The sequence below is a fragment of the Nomascus leucogenys genome, chromosome 16 (assembly GCF_006542625.1).
Source record: "Nomascus leucogenys isolate Asia chromosome 16, Asia_NLE_v1, whole genome shotgun sequence".
Classification (NCBI taxonomy): Eukaryota; Metazoa; Chordata; class Mammalia; order Primates; family Hylobatidae; genus Nomascus; species Nomascus leucogenys.
The window spans coordinates 16,123,843-16,147,745 of NC_044396.1; the positions used below are offsets into that span (position 1 = coordinate 16,123,843).

A 23,903-nucleotide genomic window follows, 5' to 3' on the forward strand; every position below is an offset into this window, starting at 1 on the left:
AGGAAGTAATTACACTTATGTGCAATGATTATGTTTTCATCAAGTAATGTAAAATATCCCTTTATGAATTATATCTGTATCCATTGGTTTTATGTGATTTTCTTCAGACCATGTTCCTTACCTTTTGATTATATTAGCTCATAAAACTAATAGTGCTAATCTCTATAAATATGTGCAGCTACTAAACCATCCCTAAAGTCTGGCAGAATTTAGTGTGTGTTAATGTAAAATAAAATCTTGATGTATGAGCAACAAATTATGGTGTTACATCAGGCTGCCATTTTGAGAATATAAAAATTGTCATAAAGATATACTTAGTCTGGTGTGATTTATAAATGCCTATTATGTATAGGGACATACACTCACTGGAATCCTTCAGTAAAGTAACTTCTTAGCAGCATTAGTTTATAAGTAAGCTTAGAGTTTTATCCCAGTTAGTTAAAATATTCTAAAACAAAATAATCAGTTGAGACTCAACATTAGTGTCAAATTTCCCACAAATGAAAATGTGATTATGAGCTATTTAATGATTATGAGCTAGTTCCCCCTGGTACATCCCTCTGGTATTATGACTATAAATAAAAATTGTGTGCTGCTGAATATTTAAGTATCTTAAATAGAGAAATTAATAAACATAAAATCTTGATTTATTTTTTATTTTTAAAGATTTGATTATATCTAACAAATGACTTTCAGAGTTCAAAAGCAGCAAATGAGTCTTACATTTTTTCACCAAGTACTTGAGCTCAAACATGTTTCTAATGCACTTAGTATTTTTTTTAAAATGAGATGAAGCTTAGTACTGTTTCACAAATGCTGAAATCCCACTACCACAGATATCCCGTTGCTCATTAATATTACTCCAGGCATTACAGCTTGTGTCATTATTGATTTCTTCTGCTGAATTTTTCAAGCTTTTGAGACCTCTGGAATTCTTGTCCTTAAAGGCAAATATTCAGAGACCTCTAACATGAAAGTCACTGTCACATTTATATCCTTATCACTTTCTGGTTGTTTTGTATGGTGACTAATTTTAACAGTAGTGGTTTTTCCCTAAAACACAGGGAACAAATAAGTTAACAAAAATTACATATTTGCAAACATTTCAACTTGAAATAATCACAACAGAGCAGTAGCTAAATACTATTTTTTGCCAGTGTCTTTATATTATGCAAATTAATAAAACATATTTGCACTGTTACTTTTTTACCAATAGGTGGCATTGACAATTTTAACTTTAAAAATATATCTCAGAATATGTTCTAATTGGACAGGAATGGTACAAAGCGTCTTATATTTACCTTTTTATTTAGTCTGAGAAGGGGCTGTCATAAATTTGTTCACTTCCATCAGTTGTAAGTGAAATCGTTTTACGTGGTTGGCTGAACAGAGTCATGTGACTCATCTTTATTTGTGTAAATCAGCTAAAAAAAAGGGATTTCTAACCACTTAAATCTCACAAAAAGTAAAATTCAGTGTCTTATAACTCCTATGGTCATTTAATTCTTACATAAGTTCCACAGATAGGTAGCCCAGTTATCTAGAAACCCAAACTATAAGAAACTTTAGAGTTCCACAGAGAGGTAGCCCAGTTATCTAGAAACCAAACTATAAGAAACTTTATTTGCTGTAACATTTTGAAAATTGGTAACCAAAAATAATAGTTTTGATCATTTAAAACGCAAAATAATGCCACAGCACAAGGGCTTTCCTACACAGTAGAATATAAAGTGAATATGTAAGAGGAATAACACATTTCCAGATTTCTCTGTTCGGAGCCTTTCAGCCTCTCTTTTTAGTGAGACACATTTACTTCCTATTTTAATGAGCATCCTAGCTAACTGCTTAAATTAATTAATATTGGTGCTCACTTGGTAAACACTTATATATTACTTTTTCATAGTGGTATCTTAACTATGATGCTAAAGAGCATTAAGTCTTATGGACTTCAAATTAGGATTTTCAGTTGGTTCACTTGGATTTATGATATTTGTCAAATTATATCTGGTATATTAATTTTTTTATGAAGAATACCCAATTTACTTTTATTTTTTAATTTTGGTAAACCGAATGAGTATATGTAGCTCCATATTATACGAGCCTTTTCTTCATGGTCTAATTTTATCGTGGTGGTGTACGTATTAGGATTGTATTCATTTATACAAGGCTGAAATGTGGAAAAATTTACCATGCTTGTTTTGGGAAAGCATATCCCTTCCTATGTAAAATGACTTATGCTGTCTTTATTTTTAATGCAGGACAGCAATGCTTTAAAAATCACTTAATGTCTACTTGTGGTTTCTTGTATTTATTAAGAGTTAAAATATATTTTTACTTACAGAGTGTTGCATGGATAACTAGTTGTGGACTTGGTGTCACTTAACTGTCTCCTTATGTGTAAAATAAGGCTTCTGACCAGATGACCTCTAAAATTCCGTCTAGTTCTAGTATTTTCTCATTCTATGAGGAATCTGTTAGGTAATTCTGAATCTAAATATGACTCATGTCTCCATCCAAAATCAAATGTATTTTTACATCATTGAGTTTGCCCACATAGTCCTTGCTATGAGTCTGTGTGTGTGTATGGGTTGTGTACTGAATGCTTTCGGGTTATTCAGCCTTCTGTATTTTTGTAGGGTTGCATGGCACACGTCAAGAAGAAATGATTGATCACAGACTAACAGACAGAGAATGGGCAGAAGAGTGGAAACATCTTGACCATGTAAGACATCAGTAATCATTTGGGATTAAAAAATGTTTGGAAAACAATTGCAGTGAGGTTATGTGATAAAATAAAAGCTTGGTGATCCTTTGAAGGTGTTGTTTTTCCTGCTATCCTTGAAAAAAAAAATGAGCGAGAATATCTGAAGTAGAATATAGGATTTGATTTCTAAGTTGACATGAAAGTCACTTGAGAGAAATGTTTAGATCTTGGAAAGGAATTCTCAAAGCCAGATCAGTGGGCTACTGTTTTATTGTGAAAAGGTCATTTGATTTATAAAGTAATGGGATTAGTATTTGGAGAGGTGGATTTACTGGCTATAATGCCTTCAGGTGAAATTTCCCTTCTGACTCGTGTTCATACATCTATCTTCTCATTCCCATTGAATTTTCCATCTATTGGCTCTAAATTTCAAATCTAGTCATAGAAAATACTAGACTGAAACCTTCAGGGATAAAATTGCTTCCTTCATTGTCCTGGAATGGTTTGTTTCACTACTCAGCAAAATCTTTAATTGTGATGATTTATATGTTCTTCCCTATTCTCCCCTTTCCCACATAGCTGTTAAACTGCATAATGGACATGGTAGAAAAAACAAGGCGATCTCTCACCGTACTAAGGCGGTGTCAAGAAGCAGACCGGGAAGAACTGAATTACTGGATCCGGCGGTACAGTGACGCCGAGGACTTAAAAAAAGGTGGCGGCAGTAGCAGCAGCCACTCCAGGCAGCAGAGTCCCGTCAACCCAGACCCAGTTGCACTAGGTAACTTTTCTTCAGATGAGTATCTCGAAAACACATATTTCTTATGCTGTTAATGCTGACTTTATTTTTAACTTCTTTTTAAAATTAAAGGATATGCAAGGAATTTTAAGACAATAAACAATTTACATATCCTCCAATATGTCTTGTCTATCTGTTAGGAATTTGGGCAGATTGGCATAGACAGAGATAGCCACAAAACTTAAATTCCTTTTCCAGGTGAACGTATTGAGCTGATGGCAGAGTTTCAGCACTGAACCAGAATTTCATGTGCATAACTAAAACTTGTGCTCCTTCATAATGCCTCAAAACAGAAAAAACAATCTCAGGGAGTGGGCCTGGGGCTTAGGCACTTCCATCAAGGTCTCTAGTGAATTCTGCCACTGCATACCAATGTCATCACTGCACACAGGGATGTATGTTTCAAATTATTAATTCAAAAAACAGCCTGTAAGACAATCTTGTTTGTTAGTTGAATCATATATATATATTCCTATATATATTCCTATATATATTCCCATATATATTCCCATATATATTCATATATATTCCCATATATATTCATATATATTCCTATATATATTCCTATATATATTCATATATATTCCTATATATATTCCTATATATATATATATATATATATATATTTTAAACTTTTTTCTCAACCCCCCGCCTCCAGGAAGAGAGACCTAAAAGCTATATGTTTTGCGCACAGCTATTTTAAAATTAATGATAAAGATGTAGCACTCTTCCTGTGATTTGATCTTAGATTACTTAATCATGATTGTATTAATTCTAGTTTTATAATAGGACTCATGATATAGTTGTGGCTTAGAAATGGAATGTTAGTATGTGACTGTATTTCTTATTAATATTCGGGAATTGATGGGGTTATAGATAGAATATAATCCCATATATGTTGAAAGAAATCTTCAACCTGAAAGAATTTTTGTGTGACCTGTGAACTTTTACCTAAATTAATAATACGGTTTTGTCGTTGACATTGCCACCCATTACGTGTGAATACTTTTTGAGTAAACTTACGAAGATGGATTTCTGTGGATTCTTGTTCTCTCATATTCTCTTATGCGTTGGCCCCATACCCATCTGCTAACTCAAATTAGAGTACTGTCCATGCTGCAAAACGTCCAGATTAAGTTCATAACTTTGGCCTCATTAGTACTATGGCTGATTATCAAAAGTTTAAAACGTGAAGTATATTATCTATTGATCACATTATTGTTTTCAATTTGTTCCCACCCAGTGTAGTTTTCTATGCACTTAGGTTTGTAGATTTCTGCTGATCTCTGAATGCTGAATGCCTATTATCATAAGTGTTAAATAATGAAAGAGTCTAAGGCACTTAATTTACCTAAAAAGCATTATTCTACAGCATATTTTAAAGACAAAACTGTATTTGTCAGGTCACATTAAGGCAAGCAATGAAAACAATTACGTTTGGTTTGAGCCAGTATTGGTCGAAGCCAAACTATTTAGAGCAGAGTGGGAAAAAAAATCTTGTATTTATTTCCTTATTATGAACAAAAATTGATTAATCATGAGAGATTTGCTTAGGACAGAGGGGATATTTATAACCATCCATTCTAGGCAAAAATTGAGAGCCTTAAAGTAAGTAAAACTTAGGGAGTTAAAACATCTAGTTTGGCTTATTCTATTGAACACATTCATTGAGTCAGTACTTATTTATTGAGCACTTACTATGTGCCAGGCATTGTGCTAGGCATTCTAATGAAGGAAAAAGAGTCTTCATTTCTTTCTTTGAGGGCCTTTGGGTCTAGTGGAAGAAGGCAAGGGAATAGCTAGTGTTCAAGCCATAGAATAGCTACCTCAATTCAGTCGGCCAAACTGACCAGATTGCTATTATCTGCCATCCACTGTAAAAGAAACATTTCCAAAATTGATCAGACTTCATACCTAAGCAAGTTATCAGCACATAGAACAAGGGCCATTTTGTATATAGTCACTACTACTACACACAGATTCTGGTGATATAGGTATGTATCATGTTCTCCAGGAAGAGAGATTCATTGTCCCTGCTACATAACCAAAAGAATAAACTTGGTTTAAAAAAACTCCTTTTTAAAAGTATGCAAACTGTACTATTTTTTAGCGATGTTCAATGGATTTATATTTTTGTTAAACCTGAGATATTTGTTTGGCCTTAAGCTTTTGTAGGTTGTATTAGTCAAAGGGTACAAGCATTTAATTTCTTCGTTTATAGACAACATTAAGACATTATGTTCTTTATGGACACAGAATCCTAAGTTGCCATTAAGACACTATCATAACTTTAGAGACAATCTGTGTAGAACTCTGCAGTGTGCAAGTTTTGGCATCCAATAGTGTTTTTACAGTTTTTTTCACTGCGCATCCTTACTAGCTGATTCTTGCAGCCTTGTGTACTGTTTTCTGGAACTGAGCTATGGCTGTAAATAAGAGGACAGGTGGTTTGTAATTATGGGCCACAATCATTTACATTAAGTGCTTTCTAAGTCCCTCTTCCAGGCTTTGGAGTTGTATGGATTGATGTGTGTAATGAAAGGATTGGAGATTATTAGCTGATAAATCTATCTTCTGTGACTGGAAAGTGTTTAATGGAGTGCATGTGTGCAGATAAAGCTATGGATATGTCTCTATCTTTATATACATTTAGATCTCCATATCCCACAGTTGTATGTATTTCTTTTAGCCTAATTATTTTGCTTCTTAAACTACTGTCTGGTCTCAAATGAGATCTTCAGAATATATTATAGAAGATATCTTTGGTTCAAAATATTGCCCTACTTATATCCCTAACTTGGAAACACTGGGAATGTTTAGTCATACACACATTCTTAGCATTTTAAAATTATATTTGGGAAGTGCACAGAGGAGAATGTAACTTTCATGACTGATGTGTTGTACTTGTTAAACTCAATTCCATTCTCACTTTTGAAATGTATCCATAGTATTAAGTGAGTATAGGGGGTTAGTAAAATAACTCGATTAATCTATTACTAATTGAATTTTAAGAGTTTTCCTGGCCAGGCGCAGTGGCTCACACCTGTAATCCCAGCACTTTGGGAGGCTGAGGCAGGCAGATCACGAGGTCGGGGGTTTCAGACCAGCCTGGCCAACATGGTGAAACCCCGTCTCTACTAAAGATAGAAAAAATAAAATAAAATTAGCCGGGCGTGGTGGCGCATGCCTGTAATCCCAGCTACTCAGGAGGCTGAGGCAGGAGAGTCACTTGAACCTGGGAGGCAGAGGTTGCTGTGAGCCGAGATCACGCCATTGCACTCCAACCTAGAGGACAGGGCATGTCTCCAGAAAAAAAAAAAAAAAGAAAAAGTATTTTCCCAAGATATTAAAATCTCTTTTTTGAATAATCTCTGAAACAATTTTTAACACTGAGTATACACTGAATTCATAATGGTATTTCTATTCTTTAAATAAAATGCAAGTTGACGTCTTGAAGGACTTTTCATAAAATAGATTTTCTTGAAATAATAGATATTTATTATTTTTACTGTTGTTACTCATTTACTTTCCAGGGAAAACTCCAAATATCCAACTCTTAACAAAATTAGAAAGCAAATTTTAACACTGCTGTCTCTATTTTCAAAGTATGACTTATTTATACATTTAAGTTTTATTACATGGTATACTTCACAGAAGAGCAAGATAATGTGATCAGAATTGACAGATTTGACCATTGAAGTAGAATTACTTTTATATGTATAGAGAGGCAGTTGCTGGTTAGCACTTTGTATGTTTTCCGAAGTGCTTGTCAGAATCTCCGTAGTAGCTCTTTTTCCTGTCTTTGTCTTTGGTTCCTTTTTCTCTCAGAATGTTGTCACATCACTTTCTTGGCTCCTGACATTTTATTTCTTTAAAATTACTTTCCTTTTTACTGGCTTTTGACTATTCTAGAATCTTTCTGTAGTTTATCTTGTATCTGTGTGTGCTCTCTTTGTTTTCTAGAAGTCTTCCACATCATTAGGGTTAATTTTTTTTTTTTTTTTTTTTTTTTTTTTTTTTGAGACAGGGTCTCACTTTGTCGCTCAGGGTGGAGTGTGGTGGCATAATCTCGGCTTACTGCAGCCTTGACCTTCTGGGCTCCCACCTCAGCCCCCTAAGTAATTGGGACTAAGGTAGACAGCCACCACACCCAGCTAATTTTTTTGTATTTTTTGTAGGGGTAGGGTTTTGCCGTATTGCCCAGTCTGGTTTTGAACTCCTGAGCTCAAGGGATCTACCCACCTTGGCCTCCCAAAGTGCTAGATTACAGGCATGAACCACTGTACCTGGCCAAAATTTTTTTCTAATGATAGGTTTAGGGCTAATGTCAGGGGCTGGACATAAACTCTGAAATATAAATGCACTTTCCCTGTGCTTTTAAAAAATGTATGAACATTGTGATGACGTGGTAGTAAATTTAGAAAAATACCTTCACTCTGTTTTGTTAAGAGTTTAGTACTTGCCAGAGAATGAAATATCAAAAAGTTTTGTTTGTTTAAGTGTAATGAAAAATCAAGCTTAGCATTTATAAAAAACTTAGAGCCCGGAGTGGTGGCTGACGCCTGTAATCCCAGCAGTTGGGGAGGCCGAGGTGGGCAGACCATGAGGTCAGGATATCAAGATCATCCTGGCTAACATGGTGAAGCCCCGTCTCTGCTAAAAATACAAAAAATTAGCCAGATATGGTGGTGCACCCCTGTATTCCCAGCTACTCGGGAGGCTGAGGCCGGAGAATTGCTTGAACCCTGGAAGAGGAGGTCACAGTGAGCCAAGATCGTGCCACTGTACTCCAGCCTGGAGGACAGAGCAAGACTGTCTCAGAAAAAGAAAAAAGCTTAGTAACTCAGGAATTTGTTGAATTAATACCATCCCCTGTCCCAAGTGGGTTGGTAGAGGAATTAGTATTTTAAAATACTGCTAGCTGGCAAGTTTTATGATTGTCATATGATTGAATTATGGAATTTCTCATTGCTCTCTAAATGCTCAGGAAATCTAGCATGAAGGCTGAAAGCACAAACTCAGTAAAATTTCTAGATTCAAATTACTCATTCCTCTTCATATTAGTTTTGCGGCCTTTGGCAGGTCATAATCTCTTTGTGCTTCAGTTTCCTCGTGTAAAATGGGGATGATAATAGGTATTTCATAAGCATTTCTGTAGAATGAGTTAATAGGTAAAAAACGTATGAGACAGTGCCTGACACACAGTAGATGTGTTATGTCTTAGCTGTTATTATTTAGATGTGCATCCTCAAAAAGAACTTTCTGCTGGGAGTAGTGGCTCATGCCTATAATCCCAGCACTTTGGGAGGCTGAGGTGAGAGGATCCCTTGAGTCCAGGAGTTTGAGACCAGCCTGGAAAACATAGTGAGACCCTATCTCTACCAAAAATCAAAAAATTAGCTGGGCATGATGGTGCATGCCTGTGGTCCCAGTTGCTCAGGAGGCTAAGATGGGAGGATTCCTTGAGCCCAGGAGGTCAAAGTGACAGTGAGCCATGTTTGTGCCACTGCCCTGCAGCCTGGGCAACAGAGCAAGACCTTGTCTCAAAATATAAAATTAAAAAATTAAAAAAATAAAATCAAAAAGAAATTTAAAGAATAGTGGTAAATGAAACTAGTAAAGTTTTTCCTTGGCATTCAAGATTGTGAAGTTACAGTGGATTCATACATATTTTTTCATCTACAAAGTACTTCTAAGCAGGTGGCTACTTTAATAGGCACAGAGATTAGAAAAGACTCCTGTCTTAAATATAGTAAATCTGTGGTCCTTTGGGACCCTAATTCATAATACAAGGCTATAGAAAAATAGATTTCTCCCAGCCAATGAAATATTTCAACTTCTATACTCTCAAAGTATGAAAACCACAAACAAGTTTTTCTGTGTATATTTGCATGTAAATGTTTGGAGTTTTGTACCCTTGTATTGATTTCTTTAAATCACATCATGAAATTAATCTCACAATCATTCAGCTGACTTCATAATGCCAATGCCTACTGTACTTAACTATATTGGGTTTAAAAATATGGAACTATTAGTTAAATATGTCCATCTTTTAAAATTAAGAGGAGATGGTTACTTCCTGGAGCATTAAGTAAGTTTGTTGTAAAAGATGGAAATCCTAAAGCAGTTGCTAGCTTCTAGGTTGGATTTGGGCTTCTGAAACCTAGTATGAAGATTTCTGAATGTATTATCCTTAAAAACAAGTGGCATTTGTAAAGATAAAATTACTTAACTCTTTCTTTCTTTTGATGGTTTTTGTAATAGATGTTATCATGATCACAGCCTCATTCTGCCCACTACAGGATGAAGGCCATACCTAGGTGCTGCCAAGCTTTGAGCATTGCTGTCCTGGGTCATATGAGGTCACATTGCTTCTCCAAAGGCTATCAGCTCAGCCCTTCATGTATATTGATGGCGGCCCTTGCAGTATCTAGTATCCAATGGTCTCCATCCTGTCGTAAGTGTAGTGCATCTTCCATCTCTTTCATACATCATAGATTGCTCTTTCTGTTCTTTCACATTTCTTACACCATTTTCTGTCACTCTGACCCGGTCTCCTCTCTTCATAGATGTGAATTATTTTCAAGAGGCTCCCTTCATCCTCATCCCCTCTCACCACCCCCTCCCCCGCCAAGCAATTTGCATCCCAAAGCAAGCTAGACTTAATTTAGAAGGACTTTTCTATAATGTTTTCATCTTTCAGTAGTTGCATATATGTATACGTTTAACATTTTAGACCATATCATATACGTTCTTCTGTCTTTGCATCTGCCACTACATTTTAGAATGATGATTCCTTTTTCTAGCAATTGATATTTTATAGGTGCTTAAGAGTTAACGGTTAAGAATTAGCTTCTTTAGAATCTAAGCCTCAGAATCTTAGGATGTTTTAGGTAGATGTGTCTAGATTAGCCAGTATTCTAAAATAGTAAAGTCCTAGGACAGAATTGTCCCTTGTTTTGTTTTTCAAACTCAGTTTTCCCTATATAGATTTTGATATTGCTGCTGCTTAATCAGAAGAGGAGATATTAAATGTATCAGTCATTTGGTTTCTGAATCTATTAAAGTAGTGTTTATCAGGGTATCAAATAGATTTCTGAGGAGTATACCTACTACTAATCACTATGTTCTTTCTGTTGGTAGACCTGATGTTTATCAAGTACACTAACTTAGAACTGGAGAGAATATTGTAAAACACATTTATATAATTATTTCCCTTTAGATTCTGCTATTTTGAAAAACCGTCTTTTAGAAGGTAGGTTAGCATTAAGAAAACTTTTGCATAATTGGCTTTAGCATTTCTGTTGGGTTTCTAGGTCAGTTAAAGTTTGGGCCTATGTGGACATGGCAGTATGTCAGTGAGAAATTTAGGAAGATATAGCCAAAGTGAAACATTGCACAACTTTCCAGTGTGGTATATGTACCCTCAAGACACCTGCTGTGCAGCCCACAGAAGGTGGAAGGTCAATTGAGCCTGGCACGTTAATATTTGAGTCAATTTGGGTGTTATAAACATTCATGGGTGAGGCTCAAGTAAAATTTTTGAAAGTGTCATCTAAGAAATTTGAAGATTTTGCTTTCAAGGACAAAGGCAGTGAATTGTGAACTATAGAAATATTTTCTATTTCCAAGTGACATAGATTCTGGGAGTTTAAAAAATTACTTGGTATATATTGCTTAATCCAAACTTCTTCAATGGCTTTGTTCTCTTCAAAATTTGTGGTATTTGGATTTTTAACATTGAGAGAAAAGATAAACTTTAAAATACTCTCTTCACCTTAGTTATTTATAAGGAAATAATAATATAGCCGTTCTTACTAGACCACGTAGTAAATAATAATAATGAGGATAATAGCAAGTACCAAATAATGGGAGTTTAGGATGTGTATGTAATAGGAGGTACTTCCTTCAATTCTCACAGCAGTGCTCTCAAATAACAGTAGTATTTTCCTCACTTTATTATCGATGAGGCATCTGAGACATGGACAAACTAACATACCCAGTATTCCATGGTCAATAGCTAGCTTCACTGGGTCCTAGAACTAACTTTCTTCAGCCTATGTTGCCTGGGGCTGGTAATTAGCATCTTTCATGCATGGACTTTGGATACCTAAACATTACCTTTCCTGTTCTTTATCATAATGATCGACTGTTTAATTAAAAAAAATGTTTATAGGCTGGGCATCACACCTGTAATTCCAGCACTTTGGCAGGTCAGGTGACCTGACGTCAGAAGTTTGAGACCAGCCTGGCCAACATGGTGAAACCCCATCTCTACTAAAAATACAAAAATTAGCTGGGTTTGGTGGCTTGCGCCTGTAATCCGAGCTACTCGGGAGGCTGAGGCAGGAGATTTGCTTGACCCGGGAAGCAGAGGTTGCAGTGAGCTGTGATCATACCACTGCACTCCAGCCTGGGCAACAGAGCATGACTCCGTCTCCAAAAAAAAAAAGAAAAATAAGTTTTTATGAACTACAGGTCTCTTCTTAACGCAATAAATGAAAAAAAATTTGCTACTTTGAAGTCAAACGTTTTTTCTTTCTTCAAACTTCACAGGTCTGTTCTTATTCTTATCCAATAAATTATGCTTAAATCAAAGTCTTTTCTCCTTAAAAGTTGTCTTTTAATGTCATAAGTAAATCTCTGTGTTGTACTGTGTCACATGGCTAAATATGAACTTGATTGCACTTTATTTATTCTGGAAATAGTTATAGTGGTAAGGAAGATAATCTTGATAAATCTAATTAGTTGTATCACATTTCCTTTTAGGTTGTTTATGCATCAGTTTTATCTCGCCTTAAGAATGAATGTTACTTCAGTAGAAACGTTTTTATTTTTGTCATTTACTTTATAGAAATGAATATACACAGGAGAATGCATAGATATTTCCAGTTCATCCTGTTATTAAGTAGTCATGACATCACAGTATAAACTTTTGAAAATAAACTTTTAAATATTTGGAATAATTTTAGATTAAAAAATTGCAAAGATGGTATAGAGAGTTTCCATATATTCCTCACCAAGCTGTAGTAAATTTTTGCTCATTCAGAATAGTTGAGAAAATCTAATGTTCTTGCCAGTTGATAATCTGTGTGCCCTGCAAGAATTCAAAGCATTCAAATGTATTTAAAGCATTCAAATGTAACAACATATACTTAGCTAAATTCATCATGCTTTTCTTTATTTTTGACATTGTGTAGCACCATAAAATGTAGGAGACTGGACTGAATGTCTAGATCTTCAACATAACCATTAGATAAAGCATTTAAAAATATATGCTACTCAACATTTACTGTACACATAGAGAAAATTTCAGTTTTCCTCAGAATTTATCATGGGTTTAATGATTAAGTTTTATAAAAGTTAAAATGATTTTTTTCTTACTGAACTCTTCTATGTAAGGAGGCTTTTATTGAAAATCCAATATGAAAGACATGAAATGCATATTTTAGCTATGGAAGTCTGTATACACTTTGTTTACTTTTGAGCATATGTAAGAACTGTAAAATGTTTTGTGTTATTTCCGTGAACATATTTTAGGAGTTAGCATTCCTATATCAAAGTTATTAGTTGTTTTCTTAAACTTTTAAAATTTGAGAAGCATAGTAAGCACAGCATTTAATTTAAAGTGGAACTTCATTTCCTTTTCTGGAAAGCATGGGCTAATTCTCTTTGCTCAACAGAATGTCTGTGAATCCATTCTAATGAGTCTTTCTGGCTTTCACCCATGTCAAATCCATATGATCTAATTTGTGTAAAAAATTTTAATGGTCACTGAGATTTTTAAGAATTAATTAAGTGTGAGAACTGGTTAGCCATAGAGTGGAGCTTCCTATTCATTGAAAGGTGGCAGAATTAGAGCTCTGTGGAAATTACATTACCTGAACATTTGATTGTTTAACCACCAGTTTGACTCATGAAAGGAAAACTACCAAATACAATTTATTTTCTTTAACAAAATATATCTATAAAAGTCTCCATAGTCAGAAAGTGCTGAGAACAGTGTTCCCAAACATCATATTGTATAATGAAATCAAGTTGCTTTGGCTTTGAGCATGCATGACATTTAGACCAATGACCTTCTGTTTTCCTTGGGCTCTGATAACAGGCCTTGCTATTTTTATGTATTTTCAAGAGGTGAAATGTTTAGCCTTTTAAAATTGCGTTTTTGTAGAGAAGCCAGGAGAATGGGCATTGCTTACTTTCACTCTGTGCGATGACACAAGTGTGCTTACAGTACTCTCCTCCTCTCTCCACCCCCTTCCCATCCTTTTCATAGACGCGCATCGGGAATTCCTTCACAGGCCTACGTCTGGATACGTGCCAGAGGAGATCTGGAAGAAAGCTGGTAAGAATTGTTTAAAAACATGAGTTTCGTGTTCTGGCAGCTGTGTGCAGTTGTTAATGCAGTGATGTGAGGAATGACAAGAAAGGACTTTACTGCTAACAACAACAACAGCAAAAACAAAGCAAAACGAAAAAACCACAAAGCAAAACAAAACACCTGATTAATATTCTTAAACCAGGCCTGATTACAAGATGAAATCATTTTTATTTTAGTAACACCTGCCAGTTTCACTATAATTGAGAAGCTGGCAATATTTCCATTATAAAACTCCATTTTTTTCAGGGCCATAATGATTTCAGGCTGAAACTTGGCATAGGAGGTCTTAGCTTGCATGCATTCTTTTTCTTTGATGAAAAAATTCCAGTGTCTCAGAAATTAAATTGCATACTTCAGCCTTTTCTCCTGCATCAAAAAAAAAAAAAAAAAAAACAGAAACAGAAACACAAAACCAACATCAAATCTAGTTGACTTGTTAAAGTACTCAGATAATTTTTTGGTTACAATTGACTTTTAAAATTGTTCTTCTGTACTAATTAGTATTCAACGGTCAGAGCTAAATTACTCTTTAAGTGAAATGACAAAGTTACTAAACATTTATTTTTGCTTTTCATATACACTATCTGATTTCCATTACAAGATGCTGCTCTATATTTTGTAATAGTAGATTTAAAGCTCCTCATGACCCACTGACTTGTTATTGGGCTTAAAGAAGTCCGTATCTGTGAGAATTTTGGTGGAACCACCTAGCAAGCAAAAACCTTTATGAAAACCAACTCAGGAGATGAAACAGAAACCTGTTTCAAGAGTTAGAGGCCATGAAAAACATACTGTGGCTTTCAACTGCTGTAACTCCAGCTCTTAAAATAGTTTGTCTTTTTGAGTTGGGAAACTGGGAAATGCTACTTCTACAAACAGTACAAATCGAAGAGTCAGGGGACAGATTTTTGTTTTTTTTTCTACAGAAGATTTCTCTTTGGGATTTCACTCAGCTGCATTTGTAGTTCTGTGTAACTTGCTGACTCTCTGGTCACATGTATCTTATCCAAGTATTTTTATACATTTTCCAAGAAATACCTGTTTTTGTAAGAGTGATGATGAGCTTTAAAATCTGATAGCATTCTAGGTTTAGTAGCCCAGATGAAGAATCAGAAAGCTGTGTTGCACGTTCAATACGCAAATTAGATAGGTCCATTTAGCTTAAAGGTTAAAATACATATGTTGCTGAACTGTGTAGTTTTACCAGATTTACTCTAATAGTCATGTGGTACTCCCAAGCTGTTAAAAATATGCCGAGTACCACCTACCTGAAAAGACAACATCATCCTTCTGACCATTTTTCTCCTCCATTTATAAGCTGTCAGTGCAACTTATTCCAGTAAGAGGTACAGATAATTGTGATTTTGGACAGAAGAAAGGTGACTTTATGTTCAGAGGAGTGAGTCTTTCTCTGCACTTCCCTTTTTAAGTATATTTAAGTTAAATTCTTGATAGTTCATAAAGAAAAATTACCAGTAAGGTCTTGTGTAATCTGAATTCCTTATGTGCTATTATCTGCTCAAGTCTTTGTTTGACTGCTATTAAGTGAGAACAGATTTTTCTGAATATAGCACCTTTGTTGGAAAGTCAACTTGAATAGCTATGTACAAAGGAAGTCCTGCCATAAGTGGTAAGCAATTGGACGCAGATTCAAAACTGCAGTATGTATTTTCCACTTAATCAGTTGTTTATTTTTTCCAACATGGCATATTGTTATCTGTTGAATCTACTATTATTTTTCTTTACTGTTTTGGGTGTTTTTAAACCTAATTCTGGGTGTAATTTGGGTTTTGGGGACTTAAGAGAGTAGAGAAAGAGCACTACTTGTTTTTGTTGTGTGCTTGCCCTCTCCAAGAAGGGTTAAACCTTATCTAGGAAGTGTTTAGATTATTTGTTACAGTGTCTATCATCCACAGTAGGTTTTCAATCTAAAATATGACATTAAATTTGTATTCTTCTCACAGTGGTATCCCTAAACTGCTGCTTAAAAACAGTTTGGGAATAGTTTTCTCTGGCTATATGCTAAATTTTAAGGAGTATATTAAATCCACAAAGTATGGATGACAGTTTCATCTAGAAATCTCCAGTAACTACTTATAATATTTATCTTTATAGGCTTCTTAAATGGCATTTCTAGTGTTCAGTGTCAAGGCATCCAACATGATGAAAACACCAAGGGCAGAATGTGACATCTGCACTCAGCTTGTTACAATTTGAAAGCTTTTATCCTAGCTTTCTAAAATTGGCTATGGGCAAAAAAATTTTTTGAAGAAAATCTATAAAGTGTGCCTTTGCAATGAAATTATTATACATTATCTTTGTTGCAAAAGGTAGGTGAATAAAGCATTTGAAAAATACAAAAGGGGAAGAACACCCAAAACTTGATGTAGCATAACAAATGCATCCACTTTCACAGAAAATTGTAATTACAAGTATACCCTGTGCTTGAAGGTACATCGTACAGGTTTTTGCATCATTTTATTTTGAAATGATTTCAGACATGTAGGAAAGTTGCAAAAAAAAGTACAAAAAATTCCTCTATAACTTTCACCTAGATTCCCTTATTTTATCATATTTGCTTTAGTATTTTCTCTTTTCCTCTTTCATCCTCTTCTTTCTCTTAAATATATATATATATATTTCTAATCATTTGAGAGTAAGTTGCAGACATAATTTCTCTTTACCTTAAATGATTTGAATGTCAGTTTACCAAGAACAAGAATATTCTACATAACTTCAGTACAGTTACCAAAATCAAGACTTTCTCATTGATACAAGACTATTATTTAATCTACAGACCCTATGCAAATCTTTCACATTGCCCCCAATAATACAATATAATAACATAACAACACACATTTTTAAAGATTAGAAATCCAAAAAATTGTTCAAGGCCATATTCTCTTCTAAAAGTAGTATTTTTTAAAGAGAAAGTAACAAATGCACTCAAAAGTTACAAGGGGTCTTTATGAAACTGGAAAAAAATCTAACATAAAAGATGGTTTTAAAATTGTAACAATGTTTTCTTCAGTATATTTCTTTTTACACGATCAGAGAATGTTTGCAGTTGGTAATAAATATTCAAGCACCTTGCAAATGTCCTACCAATTCTCTTTGCTGATCTGTATATGCCTGTGGGATTAGAATAGGAATGCATAATTTAAATATAAATTGCCTGATTTGCATATACAATTAGTCAAGCTACAGCTTTGATCGTAAGCAAAAATTATTGTCCTGTACTACCACTTAGATAGAATTTTAATTCACCTTGAATATTCAAACTAAATTAGACCCTGGCTGTATAGTTAGAAGGGCAGTACTTCCCTTGTGCCCCAGGTCGTTTATGATAGGGTAATAAAGGCATCTTTTCACCTCCTGGTGAAGAAGGTGCTATAAGCTGTTTGCAATAATCTGATTCTGTACAGATTTTAAATGCATATCTTAAAGCAGCTAACAATGGCTTAATATAATTAAGTTAATATTTCCACTATGGATCTTTTACTTGTATTTTAGTTCATAAAACCTAGCAGACAGTAATTGCAAAGAAATGTGCTTCAGATATAATGCTGCTAAAATGACAGAGGCTACAAAAGTCATGACAGTTAATTACTAGTGGAGAGCTTCTGATGATTCTCAAGTCATGGACGATAGATGTGTGAAATAAACCAGAGGAATTGAAGAAACAATAGGAGTACTTGCATCTCTTACATTTTTAATCTACAGTAAAACATTTTTATTAGGAATCTATGTTTTTAATTAAACAGAACATTTAATTAAGGTGCTTTTTAAGTGGGTGAAACAATTAAGTGCAAACACTTGAATGAAACATGTCATAATTAGTTTTAATAGAGTGTTAATTGGTACTAGGTTTGCCAAGTTAATAATTACTGCTTATTAAATTTTCAATTAATCATTGTCATTTTGCTTTGAATAAAGATGAAAATTAGATAAACTAATTCAGGGGGAGGATATTTTCCCCTGTTAATTAGAACAGTTAATTTTTTTAAATGGAAATTACTTGTTTTAGTCGTCAGTCTTATGTTGTACATTAGTTGAATCTTTGCACCCTTTCCTCAGCCAAAAATAAAGAGTTTATTTGACACCTTGCAGACTTGTAGTCAGGCCTGATTGTTTTGGCCCATGGTATGATTCAGTTATATTTGTCTAGTGCAACAGTTGGTTATGCAAAACCACTATATATATTTGGTAAAGTAAATGGACCACAGCTTAAAATGTAAAAATGAGATTATTTTTTAAAACCTCTATCATTTAACCTATAAAGGCACATATTTATATTAGGAAATGACTTTTCAAAAGTAAAACTGGATCATCCATTATAGCATTGATGTTTCATTAAAAGGTCTATAGTAACTTAATTGCTATCTGAGTTACCTTTTCACTATTGTGTTGTAGATTATACCAGCAACTAATAGTTTGCACTTATTTGTTTATGTGTAAAATCCATTCTCGCCCTCTCTTTTTTTTCTGAACTCTTGACCTGTGGACCCTCCTATATTCATATTAACTTATAGCATTGTGGAAAACTGACTTTATGTGTCTGAATTATTCAGACAGGTTTCTTGCGAATGTCCTTCTTATCTGGTCTTCTTATCGGGTCTCAGAATCATTTCTGGAGGCATTAGTTTGGTTAAAAAAATTATAATAATGATATAGAAGTTTCAAAAAATATTTCCATAAGTTCAAGTTAAAGAAACATTTTCACCCTTTGTTTTCCTAAATGTATGTCAAAAGATCTGCTAGTTTTTAGACTGCTGGAACTGCCCAATAATTTGGATGAGAGTCATGCTGCTTCTATAGAATTCTATAAAAAAGTAATCAGATAGTGGGCATGGTGGCTGGTAGGCACCTGTAATTCCAGCTGCTAGGGGAGATTGATGCAGAGGATCACTTGAGCCCAGGGGTTCGAGACCATCCTGGGCAATACAGTGAGACCTGACTCGAAAAGAAAAAAAAATTTAAAAGAAAAGTAATCCGTATCCAATGACTTCGGCTAACCGAGAGGTGTTTTCTTGTCTGGTTTGGCCTGACTGGCACACAGAGGAGGCTGTCAATGAGGTGAAGCGCCAGGCGATGACGGAGCTGCAGAAGGCAGTGTCTGAGGCGGAGCGGAAAGCCCATGACATGATCACGACAGAGAGGGCCAAGATGGAGCGTACCGTTGCCGAGGCCAAACGGCAGGCGGCAGAGGATGCGCTGGCAGTTATCAATCAGCAGGAGGATTCAAGCGAGGTGAGGCATGTTGGGAAGCTCCAAATAAGATAGTTTTCATTCATTAGAGTGCTCATTTTTCATTCAAGGTGATCACTTTAGACAAATATTTGGAAAAAAATTTAGAACAGTGTGGGGAAAGTCAAGGTATTCATGAAATTTGCCAAGAGCTAATCACATTTGTCTTTTTATTGAACACCTAATCTTTGCCAAAAAAGGTTTTGAATATGTTTGGTAGGTTACCGATTAAAGTGAAATTCTTGTAACTTCCCAGCATTATTTAGAGACTCATAGCTCGGCTGTGTGTGTGTCTGTGTGTGTGTGTGTTGTGTATGTATGCATGTGCATATGTGTCTGCTTGCTTTCTAATTGAAGGGATTTAATAGATACTGTGTAAGCTGTGGTATCCAAGGACATCTGGCAGGCTTGGGATTGAAATCACTGCCTAGCTATTGGTCCTAAAGTCCAATGCTAAAACAATGTTTGCATTAACTGAATATTTCTAAGAGATCTTGGAGACAGTCTGTACTTCCACATTATTTGTGGTAACCCGTATGATGGTCATTTCATAGCATAACATTGCTGCTAGAGGTAATGTTACATATATTATTGTTCCAGTATAATAATTCTCACACACAAACACACAACACAACACACACACAAACACACACACACAGCTAGCCTAAATGGCTCAAAGATCTGCAAAGTAACTAAAACACGATATCTAACAACATGATTTTTAAAATATAGCCTGCAAAATCAGAGCAGAATAGTAATGCTCCAACGTTAATTAATATAGCATCACAATCCTTAACCCCAGAGTAACTTTAGATAAAGGACTACAATGGGCTGCTCTCACCAAGCCGAACTCGCAATGGCATGGACTGATAAATCAATGGTCTACTACAATACATATCTATAATTTGTGAGAGAGAGTAAGTATTTAATTTGTACCAGGCTTTTCTGTAGATGAAAGACTCTGCGGGAATCACTCAATGCCCAGAGTTTCTATTTAATGTGTAGCAGATGAATAACAACAGGACAAAAGGAATTGATTTTCAACATTTGAAAGTTTCTCAGGAAAAGAGGGACAAAGGGAAGTTTATCTGCCCTTTAACTGCTGACTTTTCCATTGTTCAATTAAACTAGACATAAATTCAGTTTTATTGGTGTCTTGTGGCTGAGATACAAGGATTTTGTTTTGTGTTTTTTATTTTAAAAACATTATTAGCATCTTTTGAGGAGACTTTGTCCTTCTCTGTTCAAATGAGCAATATCGTGAGGCACAGTTGATGTCATATCATTAAAACTATCACTTTCACATGAACATTTTAGGGCTGTTAGGTATGTTAAGAGTACTTCGTAGGTCACCAAATTCTAAAGACAGATGTCTACGAAGAAATTGTCAATTAAGTCTTTGTACTCAGGCAGTAACATGCTGTATTCCTTCAGCATTTATAAGCTTTGTGTCTTTATTCCTAAAACCTATTTAGAAAATATATGATCTTGACACCAATATTTAGCATTATAAATAAAACCTGTTAAACAGTATCTGTGATAGGTTATTCAGTCATATCTACTACTAATGTAAGAATGATCTTCTGTAATAATTGTTTTTTTTTTACCTCTTGGGGGAACTGATCTTTAATATAACATTACCAGTGTCTTCAGTGATACTTCCCCAAGAATTTTAAAGCAGACCATGGTAGAGGAAAGGGTTTGGAATTCAGAGGGTAAAACTTAATTCCTGGCTCCAATTCTTACAATTCTTTGATTTTTGAGAAAACCACTGAACCTGTAAAAGCTTCGATTTTATCATGATCTGAAGAAGAGTGGAAGTGTCTAGTGTATGGCTTGAACCTTGAGTCATGCTATGGATGAGGAAACTTACCTGGCTAAAGTTACACAGCTAGGAAATGGCAGAGCCTCAACAGGATCTCACAGCATGCTTTCAGTCCCTATGTTGTTTTGTAACAGTGAAATATGGATCTTTTCATAAGGATCATTAAGATAATTTTTGGATGCAGATAAAGACAGGTAACTTAGGTCTGTTTTCTTATTCTTTAAAGTGCAAGACCACTTTTAAGACTTGGGGAGGAATCATCTCTAGAAAGATTAAGCCTCTTTTCTCCAAAAATAATGTAAATAATTTCCCAAGAATAGAAGAAAGAAAGATGGAAAAAAGACCTCTTTATGCCCAATAAGGCCCATATTGCCTTGTGCTTTAAGTATTTTATGAACTGTTCTGTTTTCTAAGAAAAATGAATGTTCTCATTTCTTAGAAGTTTAATGTGCAAAACTTACCGGAGAGTGCACTGTAACCTAGGGTGCAGGGCAACCACACCTCCCACTTTGGGTGGAACTGTCCATTGACACCTAGTGTCCCAATATAATTATTACGAGCGCCCCCTTCCACTGTCAGGTGTCCTGTCTTCAATGATAGGTTGAATGATCCCACCTCTTAAAGGCCATGTTCATCGGATCAGATGATCGTCTTTTGCTTGCACAGCTCAGAGGCAGATAGGTGTGGCAGAAAGTATCTGAGAAGAGGACCCAGAAGTCCTGAATTATGGCCCCACCTCAGTTACTGTCTCAGAGGTCCTTGGGCAATTCATTTTATTCTTGTCAGCCTCCATTTCTTCTTAAGGAATGGGACAATATTCACTTACCTTACAAGGTTGTTAAAAGATTTTTAAAATAGTGTTTTTGAAAGCTATAACACAATATATTATTATCTGCTCATATTTCCCACAGTTTTTTTTAAATCACAATATGTACTAAAGTATTCCTACTGAAACAATATTCTTTTCTCCCTTTCCCTTTCTTTATTTGAAGCCACCACCTATCGTAAACATCTGCCCATCTCTTACCTAGGTCAGGTCTAAACTATATAATCCAGGCCGGGCGCAGTGGCTCACGCTTGTAATCCCAGCACTTTGGGAGGCCGGGGCGGGCGGATCACGAGGTCAGGAGATCGAGACGCGGTGAAACCTTGTCTCTACTAAAAAAAATACAAAAAAATTAGCCGGGCGTGGTGGCGGGCGCCTGTAGTCCCAGCTACTTGGAGAGACTGAGGCAGGAGAATGGCGTGAACCCGGGAGGCGGAGCTTGCAGTGAGCCGAGATTGCACCACTGCACTCCAGCCTGGGTGACAGAGCAAGACTCCGTCTCAAGAAAAAAAAAAATAACAACTATATAATCCAAATCTATAACAACATATATGTGGTAAGATACACACGTTATTATTCTCTTTCCTTCATAGTGACTGTAAGAAGGAATCTAAGCTTCGTGATCAGAAGACCAGAGTTCTAGGCCTAGCTTGGCCGCGTATGTTTCTTCTGTGCTATTTGTGTTAACTCTAGATAGCTCTGAATTCTTCTCTCTGTAATTTCTGAATTTACCCTTTCTCTTCCTACCTCAGTTTTCACACGTATAAAACGGAGCTAATGATGCTCATTCTGCTTAGAAAAAACAGTGGTTCTGAAAGATTGGCAGTGGAAATGTTTCAGAAGGAGGAGAGGAGTTGAGAACATTTAATTGGGGAGACCAGCAGAAAGAAGGCTTGGAGGCAGGAATGAATAACTCATGGTTATTATTTGTAGGTGGGCGGGGGAGGGGGGGAGGATAAAATTTATCATCCAAACTGGGATGCTTTTTGGAGTAAGAAAGGGTGCTCTTGCTTAGACAGACCAGTCCGGTAAACCAGGCTGTCCCAGGCTCATGGGAACCCACAGTCCGCTGAGTTATTGGAGGTTGCATAAAGTTTGTTTTGCCTGAGATGAAATAAGACGACCTACGATGAGTGTTTAACTCTGAACCAGGCATGGTATAAAGTGCTTTCTATACTTTAGCTCGTTTACTTCTCACATCGGCTCTGACAAAGTAGATAGTGTTACTTTCCTCATTTTACTGATAAAAAAGCTGGTCTTGAAGGGATTAGGCCACTTGCTGAGTGTCTCATGGTCAGTAAGTGTGAGCTGGTCCTTAGCTCAGGTAGCCCGACTTTCAGGCCACCTTCTTAGTAGCTACATGGCGGGAGTGGGAGGTTTTTGTTTGTTTGTTTGTTTGTTTGTTTTTTCCTGATTGTGTACTGTATCTATTTTTCACTGGACTTCATGATTATTTCTACCTAGTTCTCAAACTTTACTTGGATTTATAGGCTGATAGTTGGTATTACTATCAGTTAGAATGACACTGGACTTGCGGCAGATATCTAAGCAATGTGATGCTTACTGTACTTTCTCTTTTCCCAGTGGATTATATATTTAACCCAGAATATGATGCCAGCATTAGCATAAATCAGAAATTCACTGAATCCGATCATCTTAAATTCTTTTATTTTTTCCATATTTATTTCCATTTTTCATTTCATATCTGTGTACAGATAAAGCTTTTTCCAGTGAATGCCCTCAGATTGCAGCTATTTCCAAGGAAACTTCTACAGCTTTCTTTGAGATCTGTACCTTATACTAGCTTAGGTGATTGAAACAAGAAACTGCAAGTGAGCACAGAAACAGATAAATACTTGAATTGTTCTAATAGTTTAGAGTTTTAAACTACAAAAGTGATGTTTTTCCCCCAGATTAAAACAGCCTTTATTTATCATTCTTATATAGGTGCAGAGCTGCACAGTTATACCAGCCTCAGTGGAATCTGTGAAGTTTGGCCCAAACTGGAAATGCCACCAGTGTAGACTCTGAATAAAACACAGGGGCCTCACAGCATGGGTCCTGTCAAGGCCTTCACAATCTCATCAGACCAGTTGATTCCCAGAAAAGTTTGGAGCT

The 23,903-nt window shown here is 35.6% G+C and overlaps 1 protein-coding gene across 1 annotated transcript in view; it reads left to right on the top strand.

Annotated features, from left to right (window-relative positions):
- RUNX1T1 (RUNX1 partner transcriptional co-repressor 1) overlaps positions 1-23,903 on the top strand; it is a 140,969-nt gene that overhangs the window by 105,676 nt on the left and 11,390 nt on the right. The window contains 4 exon segments of the mRNA XM_030795438.1: positions 2,637-2,722; positions 3,284-3,485; positions 13,783-13,851; positions 18,947-19,137. Coding sequence (XP_030651298.1) covers positions 2,637-2,722; positions 3,284-3,485; positions 13,783-13,851; positions 18,947-19,137 — 548 coding nt within the window.